This window comes from Oryza glaberrima, chromosome 6, assembly GCF_000147395.1.
Source record: "Oryza glaberrima chromosome 6, OglaRS2, whole genome shotgun sequence".
In the NCBI taxonomy this organism is placed as follows: Eukaryota; Viridiplantae; Streptophyta; class Magnoliopsida; order Poales; family Poaceae; genus Oryza; species Oryza glaberrima.
Window position 1 is genome coordinate 9,909,513 of NC_068331.1, and position 8,572 is coordinate 9,918,084.

Here is an 8,572-nt window from a genome sequence, read left to right on the forward strand (position 1 = left end):
CATTCACTCTTATAGCTTGCTTAGTCAAAACTACAAATAAGGTCTCCTAAAAAATGCATCGACGTTGATATCTGTGTTTTCTGCCATGCAGAATGACTTGCTCTGAATGGTTGAAGCTGCAATCTTCCAGGCTCATTTCTGGCCGAATCCAAATTGGTGGCTTGGAGGCTGGAGCTGCATGACATCAGAGATCACAATGGCCACTTCTTGTTGCCATGGGAGAGGGTACATGGATCATGCCGCTAAGCCTTTACTCCGAGCTAGCAGAAAACTGGCTGGCTGTAGATCGAGTTCACCATCGCCCTCAACTTTGTCGATGCGATGGTGATCATGGATAGATGTATGTCACATAGCGCAAAGCGGAGCCTCCAATGTTCGCAACCGTACTGTAAATGTGGGAGGGGCGAATTTCTCAAGGGGACAACCATGGAACAGAGGAGATGGAGCAAAGTAGTTGCTCTTGCTATCATTTCAGAGCTCAGGCTGATCTCTAGCTCAGATAGGAGTACTAATTCTTATGTGTGTGTATTTGATCTATGAAAGTGCGTTTTAAGAGTTGAACCAGATATTTCTTGATCATTACATGATGATATGTAAAAAATGGTATTGACAAGGAGACGCAGGAACAGGGTGGTTCATTGCTCTGTTTAATCTTAATCTTGGAGAGCTAGGATGGAAAACTGAGTTGGTGGTTATATCTCTACTACTTTTGATGTTGTCCCAAACTAATTTGTTTCTACTCATGTACGTACCGAAAAAGGAATATTTTAGTGATTACAGAACTTAATTTTCTCTTTAATCAGATTATTTATCAGTGGGATTTTTCTTTCTCTAGTTCTGTATGAAAATACTTTTTTATCGTCAATCCTCCTAAAATTTTGTGATATCAGTATTTTTTTTGTTTCACTGGAATGGGCTGTTTCGGTGCTGCTTGCTTGGACTTGCTGATTGCTCCCCCTTTCCTATTTATAAACTCATTTTTCTTCAGTTTTTTTTTTCCTGTATTTTGGTTTTCTTTCCTCTACGTGACTACACATTTTGAATCGAACATGCTATGCTCTGTATATCTGCTTGGAATACTTATTAAATGCATAGGCCGGCCATTTGGAATGTGCACTTAACAGTTGTTTGAACACTTCCATGGATTTGTTTCCTCAGTTGTCGGACGGCTATTTAAACCTGATTAAGTATTCCATGTGCAGAGACTTGTACTAGCGTCGAAGACTTTGCTTTGGTGACTCAGTCAAGGCCGGCACAGCGCAAGCCAATAAGCTTCGACGACGACGACGATAACCATGCCGCGCTATTGCTTGTAAACCTTGTCTACAAAAGCCAGCCGCGATGCCATCCATCCACTCCTTCCTTCCCCATTGTTGCTCAGCCACTCGGCGTCGGATTTTCCTCTACCACACCAGCTCTACCAACCTTTCCCGAGATTAGAGAGGAAGAGGAGGACGCCGAAGCCGTTGCATCAAGCCCAGGACCACCGTCGAACACCTGCTGTGCGCACCGCCCGGCATTCCTTCGCTTCACCACCGTGTGTGCACAGTTCCCACCAGAGTGTGCAAAGCAGCATAGGTAAGTCAACTCCGATTTTCTGCTGTTCTTTTTTTTTTTTAAGATAAAGCAGGAGTTCTGCTATTCAATTAAGCATGGAAGAATTTTTGGGTATTTTGTGTATATTCTGGCCTTGTTTAGTTCCCAAAAATTTTTACCCAAAAACATCACATCGAATCTTTGGACACATGCATGGACCATTAAATATAGATAAAAAAAACTAATTATACAGGAGGTTTTTTTCCGGTCCTTGAGGGAAGGCAGTACCATATCCTAGCCGTTAATTTTGCATGATCTAACGGCTGGAAAACCTCGGTACCGCGTGGTACCACGTTTCCTGTGAGAGTAGGTACCGATCAGTTTTTGAGGTGGAAGGGTATCATTGTAATTTCGCGTCACTTATCTCGATCAACCTAACCGTGGACGCTGCTCCTTCAAGCTCGTCGCTGCGGGGTGTATGTGACGGCGGGCGTGGCGTGACGGCGATATGTGACGGCGGGATGCGACGGCAGATGCGGCAGTGAGGAGGCGGCGGCCTCGATGCGGCGGCGGCCGCGGCGCGATGGCGGGATGTGATGGCGGGCGACCCAAGCTGAGATGACGATGACAACAAGCATGCGAGATTGATCGATGTGGCCGCGGTGCGACGGTGGGATGCGACGGCGGCGGTCGCAGTGCGACGGCGGGCGACCCAAGCTGAGTGCGACGGCGGCCGCGTCCCTCGTCGGCTCACGGGACGCGGCGGGCTCGAGGGGGACGGCGGTGGTGGCTGGACGCGCGGCGGCAGGGGCGGCTGGACGCTTGATGGCGGCGGGCGGCTGGATGCGGGACGGCGGCGGCTGGATGCGCGACTGCGGTGGCCAGCTGGATGCACGATGGCAGCGGCGGCCTCGATTGGCGACGATGACGGCGGGCTGGATGGGCGACAGTGGCGGCCGACGGGATGCACGACGGTGGCGGCGGCGTCGATTGGCGACGACGACGGTGGGCTGGATGGGCGACGGCAGCGGCCAGCGGGATGCATGACGGCGGCGGCGGCCTCGATTGGCGTCGACGGCGACGGGCTCGATGCCGGCACGGATGGCCTCGATTGGCGTCGACGGCGACGGCCTCGATGCCACAACGAAGAGAGGACATCTGTTTTTGTTAGTCCGATCATACCCCTGCTAAATCAATGGTCAGATTAGATTGGTACCTCATGGTACCTCCTCAAGTACCTCCTCAAGGATGGGAAAGATGCTCTTGCTATGAAGAACCTCCGAGCTCAGTCAATGTCCGGAAAATAACTTGGATAACTACAAGTGGAAGCCATTTTTGGTTGGTTTTCTGCATGATCTGTTTGTCCCTGTTTTATTATATCCTGTAAACTTTTCATTGCGCAGTTTGATTAATACATGTCTAGTTGATATTGCAGATAAATACAGTTGTAGCCTGAAAGATAGTACTTACAATCTATTGCTTGAAAGTCTAAAGAAAGTTGTTCAGAGAAGGAAGATCAGATGGCGGATACAGTACTCAGCATTGCAAAGTCCCTGGTGGGAAGTGCTGTAAGCAAGGTTGCTTCGGTTGCCGCAGACAAGATGATCATGCTGCTGGGAGTGCAGAAGGAGATATGGTGAGCATCTGACTTGCAGCCTAATTAATTTTATTTTCAGTTGCATTAGATTTATTGGGACCACACTTATGCAGAGTGGTATGGTACTCAGTTTATTTTTAATGATTTATTTATATTTTTATACCATGTTCTGGAGGAATGCATATGCAGTTTTTTCTATAAGTATATTATTTGCAACATCTTGGGGAGATAAATGTAGAGGAAAGTGAAAGTAGAATGCACTGGAAGTCCCTCTATATATCCAAACACAAGTGGACATAGTTTTCTCATGGCAACCATGTTCAATGAAGGAATACAAACGAGGCAGCTATTAAGGACCTGGTGATAATCTAATTTCGACAGAAACATGGTTTCCTTCGAGTGTAAACAATGTAGTATGGCATGCTTAAGTCAAATGCATATACAATTTGACAAGGAACTATTAGTTTCAGTGCTGTGTAATTTTGCTTTTTGTAGGATCGAACAGAAATAACTAAGCCAACCAGAGGGGGGGGGGGGTGAATGGTTGTAGTACCAAAAAACCAAAACTTTTAGCGGAATTAAAAGTTACCCTCGAATCGATAAATTCCGGTCTGACCGAAGTAGATACGCCGGTCTGACCGCTTGGATCCCGTCGGTCTGACTGGAGTATATCGTCCGGTCTAACCGCCCGAAGAAGCTGAAGTCGCCGCCGGTCTGACCGCCGTGTACCCGCTGGTCTGACCGCCGCGATGTCGCTGGTTTGACCGCCGGTGTCCCACCAGTTAGACCGCCGAACTCAAGTAAATACAAATTGAAGATCTCTCAAAGTAGATGACAACTTTATTGCTTCTCTCTATGTTTACAAAGTGCAACAACAGCACTCCTCACGAAAATCTCGACTAAACTCGAAACCCTAACTATTCTCTCAACTCAATACTCTCTAAAGCGATACTGGGAGGCCACACCCTCCCTCTCTATTTATACATAGGGTAGGCAGCCTAAAGCCACAAATCAAACTCATGCAAGAAGTCCTAATCCACATAGGAAACCTTCCCGTACAAGAAACCAACTTTACAAACTCAAATCATACCAAATTTAGACTCCTTCCAAATTTGACTCCACATCCTATACGCACACAATATCTCTATTGTATGCCATATGTAATCTTCACCAACCACGTGCATTTATTTTTAGCTTAAGTATCCCGCATGATATCTGACGGTCCGGACGTCACCTTATCTCCAAGTTGACTCCCGATCCATCGCCGACAATACTCTCCCGAGGCATCAAAACACCTACACATGAATCAAACAAAGAAACCATATTCCGAGACCAAGCTATCTCCAACTTGACTCATTATTAGCAAACAACAGTATTACATACGCATAGTATCCATCTAGAAGTTATAAGCATGAAACATCCACAGATATAAAAAAACAACTCGAAGCCGAAACCAACACAGAGTCGGCCGATCAGACCGCGGGCTGGCCGGTCTGACCACTCACATAACTCTAGTCTGACCGGCAACCCATGCCCGATCTAACTGGACCAAAACTCTAGTAGCACATGTTCATCACCTGCAAATCCAATCATCTCCAAAATCACTTCACCAATAATCTCCTATTATCAAAACCAATAATCTCAGATGCCAATTGTTCATCATAGAATAAGAATGAAACACACTTTGATTTACACTTTTCACCTTGGAATCAAAAATTTAATGCAAATTAAGCTTCACGTTCCTAGTTTGAGCTTCCAATTTGTACATATTTGTGATTTATAATGCTATATATACATGTATACAGACAAGTAACGCAGTCCACGTGGGATGTTGGCCATGCCTGGATAAGCTGAGCAAGATTTAGACCTGTGTCAAAACAATGTCTTGAATTCCGTTGAACTTTTTGTTTACAGGTTCATCAAAGATGAGCTACAAACGATACAAGCATTTTTGATTGCTGCCGAAGCATCAAAGAAAAGCATACTATTGAAGGTTTGGGTGCAGCAAGTAAGGGATCTTTCCTATGACATCGAAGATTGCCTTGATGAATTTACAGTTCATGTGGGCAGCCAAAACTTGTTGAGGCAGTTGATGAAGCTAAAGGATCGCCATCGGATTGCCATCCAGATCCGCAATCTCAGGACAAGAATTGAAGAAGTAAGCACTAGGAACATACGCTACAACTTAATAGAGAATGACCTCACCTGCACCACTACTGATGAGAGGAATTTATTTATGGAAGACATTCACAACCAATCAGCTAACAACATTGAGGAGGCTGATCTTGTGGGTTTTTCTGGACCCAAAAGAGAGTTGCTTTATCTTATAGATGTCCATGCCAATGACGGACCTACAAAAGTTGTATGTGTTGTCGGTATGGGTGGTTTGGGTAAGACTACTATTGCAAGGAAAATTTATGAAAGCAAAGAGGACATTGCAAAGAATTTTTCTTGCTGTGCTTGGATTACTGTTTCACAGTCCTTTGTTAGGGTGGAACTACTCAAGGATTTGATGGTGAAACTTTTTGGAGAGGAAGTACTGAAGAAGCGGCTGAGAGAACTCGAAGGGAAGGTTCCACAAGTAGACGACCTCGCCAGCTACCTCAGGACAGAGTTAAATGAAAGGAGGTACTTTGTTGTGCTTGATAACGTGTGGAGTACAGATTCACGGAAATGGATTAATAGTATTGCCTTCCCTAGAAATAACAATAAAGGGAGCCGGGTGATAGTAACAACAAGAGATGTTGGCTTAACTAAGGAGTGTACTTCTGAATTGCTTATCTACCAGCTTAAACCCCTAGAAATAAACTATGCAAAAGAGTTGCTTCTACGGAAAGCAAATAAAGCAATAGGAGATATGGAAAGTGATAAAAAGATGAGTGACATTATAACTAAAATAATAAAGAAGTGTGGCTATTTACCGCTGGCTATACTCACAATAGGAGGCGTGCTTTCCACCAAAGAGATAAGAGAGTGGGAAACTTTTTATAGTCAGATATACCTTCAGAGCTTGAGAGCAACCCAAACCTTGAAGCAATGAGAAGGATAGTGACCCTAAGTTACAACTACTTACCGTCTCATCTTAAGCAATGCTTTTTGTATCTAAGCATATTTCCTGAGGATTTTGAAATTAATAGGAACCGTCTGGTAAATAGATAGATTGCAGAGGGGTTTATTAAAGCTAGGACTAATATGACTATTGAAGATGTTGGGAAAAGTTACTTTAAAGAACTTATCAACCGTAGCATGATTCAGCCATCAAGAGCGGGTATACGAGGAGATTTTAAGAGCTGTCGAGTCCATGACATCATGCGTGATATTACAATTTCGATTTCTAGAGAAGAAAATTTCACACTCTTACCCGATGGCACTGACTATGATGTAGTACATGGGAACACTCGGCACATAGAATTTCACAGGAGTAAGTATTGCTCTGAAACAAGCTTGGACTGGAGCATTATACGGTCATTAATTATGTTTGGTGAGAGGTCCGTAGAACTAGAGCATTCAGTTTGTTCATCTCAGTTGAGGATGTTACGGGTCTTGGATCTAACAGATGCACAATTTTCTATCACACAAAATGATGTCGACAACATAGTGCTCTTGTGCCACTTGAAATACCTATGCATTAAGATACCGATACCGTTCACCATATATTTATGCACTTCCACAATCCATAGCTAGACTGCATGGTCTGCAGATATTGGACTTGGGTCAGACGTACATTTCAACACTGCCAACTCAGATTACTAAACTTCGGAGTCTCCGTAGTCTTCGATGCATGAAAGAATATTTTTCTTCTTCTTTAACAACATATTTAACTAACACATTATGCCTGCCCATGATATTCACACCTTTCGTTAGTACCTCAGATCGTTCTGAAACAATTGCTAAATTGCACATGGCCACCAAAGGCTTCCGTTCAAAATCAAATGGTGTCAAGGTACCAAAAGGAATATGTAAGTTGAGAGACTTACAAATATTGGAGGTAGTGGATATTAGAAGGACTAGCAGTGGAGCAATCAAAGAGTTGGGGCAGTTAAGAAAGCTGAGGAAATTATGTGTGGTAACAAAGGGATCCACAAAGGAAAAATGTGAGATACTCTATACAGCTATCCAGAAGCTCTGTTTCCTACAATCTCTCCATGTGAATGCTGTGGGATTTTCAGGTATTGGAACACTTCAGTGTATAGATTCTATTTCATCTCCTTCTCCCACTGAGGACACTCAGGTTGAATGGAAGTCTTGAGGAGATGCCTAACTGGATTGAGCAACTCACGCACCCGATGAAGTTCAACTTATGGAGGAGCAAACTAAAGGAAGGTAAAACCATGTTGGTACTTGGGGCGTTGCCCAACCTCATGGTCCTTTATCTTCAGTCCAATGCTTACCATGGGGAGAAGCTAGTATTCAAAACGGGAGCATTCCCAAATCTTAGAACATTTTCGATTTACAATTTGGAGCAGCTAAGAGAGATTAGATTTGAGGACGGCAGCTCAATCTTGTTGGAAAAGATAGAAATATTCAGGTGCAGGTTGGAATCAGGGATTATTGGTATCATTCACCTTCCAAGGCTCAAGGAGATTTCACTTGGATACGGAAGTAAAGTGGCTAGGCTTGGTCAGCTGGAGGGAGGAGTGCGCACACACCCAAATCACCCCGTGCTGCGAATGAGGGAGGACCGAAGTGATCACGACCTTGCTTGTGACGCCGAAGGATCCCCTGTTGAAGTGGAAGCAACAGATCCTGTGAGAGCTCGCAGTTGCAGGTGATCACGCTGACAACGAACGACAGGTCAGTCACTCCCTACACGGCATCTTAATGAATTTGTTTTATCCTCTTGTGAGATCGATGATTTTAACTCACCCTTTCATCTCTCTCGTTTTCTTAACCTAACAGGGAAGAGATAAGCACAGTTTAAGCTGGTTTGATCAAGTGATGATCTCCTCCTCCATTGGCATCTCCGGTCGTCCCTGCTTCTGCGGCTGCTCACCTCGCTGCTCCGAGGAGGGGTGCTGATCTAAGGAGGCTTCCACTTTCTTCAATTGCGTCTCACGCTCTCGATTCTTCCCTCTCGGGTATGAATTGTTCAATCTGATATTTTCTCGCGATCTGCTACTGGTTCCAGCATGAGCATTTGAACCAGCAGCTTAGAATTATCGTTTGATCAGGTGTTTTTTTATCCCTTCTTACCTGGGAACTCTACTTTTCCAATTCATTCAGAACAGAAACCATGTTTATTACACTATAGAGGGGAACAACAGATCAGGCACCAGTTGTGGTTTTGTTATTTCCTTTTTGGTGTGCACACCAGGTGTTTGCTAGAATGTCTGAAAGAGCTTGTGTATACATGGTTGGCTCAACATTATGTGTTAGGTCATATTTTATATTGTTGCTGACCTATCACATATTGCAGGAGTAAAATTTTTGCTATGTTTA

The 8,572-nt window shown here is 44.3% G+C and overlaps 1 protein-coding gene across 1 annotated transcript; it reads left to right on the forward strand.

The window, feature by feature from the left end:
- The first annotated feature begins 1,361 nt into the window (after positions 1 to 1,361).
- Positions 1,362 to 6,249, forward strand: LOC127775436 (putative disease resistance RPP13-like protein 3). Its single transcript, XM_052301682.1, has 3 exons — positions 1,362 to 1,578; positions 2,972 to 3,172; positions 5,048 to 6,249. Exons 2-3 carry the CDS (start codon positions 3,057 to 3,059, stop codon positions 6,171 to 6,173), a joined length of 1,242 nt encoding a protein of 413 aa, XP_052157642.1. The 5' UTR covers positions 1,362 to 1,578; positions 2,972 to 3,056; the 3' UTR covers positions 6,174 to 6,249.
- Positions 6,250 to 8,572: the final 2,323 nt, after the last annotated feature.

Excerpts from the sequence above, each read along its gene's own strand:
- LOC127775436 (XM_052301682.1), top strand. The coding sequence starts at position 3,057 with ATGGCGGATACAGTACTCAGCATTGCAAAGTCCCTGGTGGGAAGTGCT. Across the intron at positions 3,173-5,047 it reads GGAGTGCAGAAGGAGATATG|GTTCATCAAAGATGAGCTAC; the intron begins GTGAGCATCTGA and ends TTTTGTTTACAG.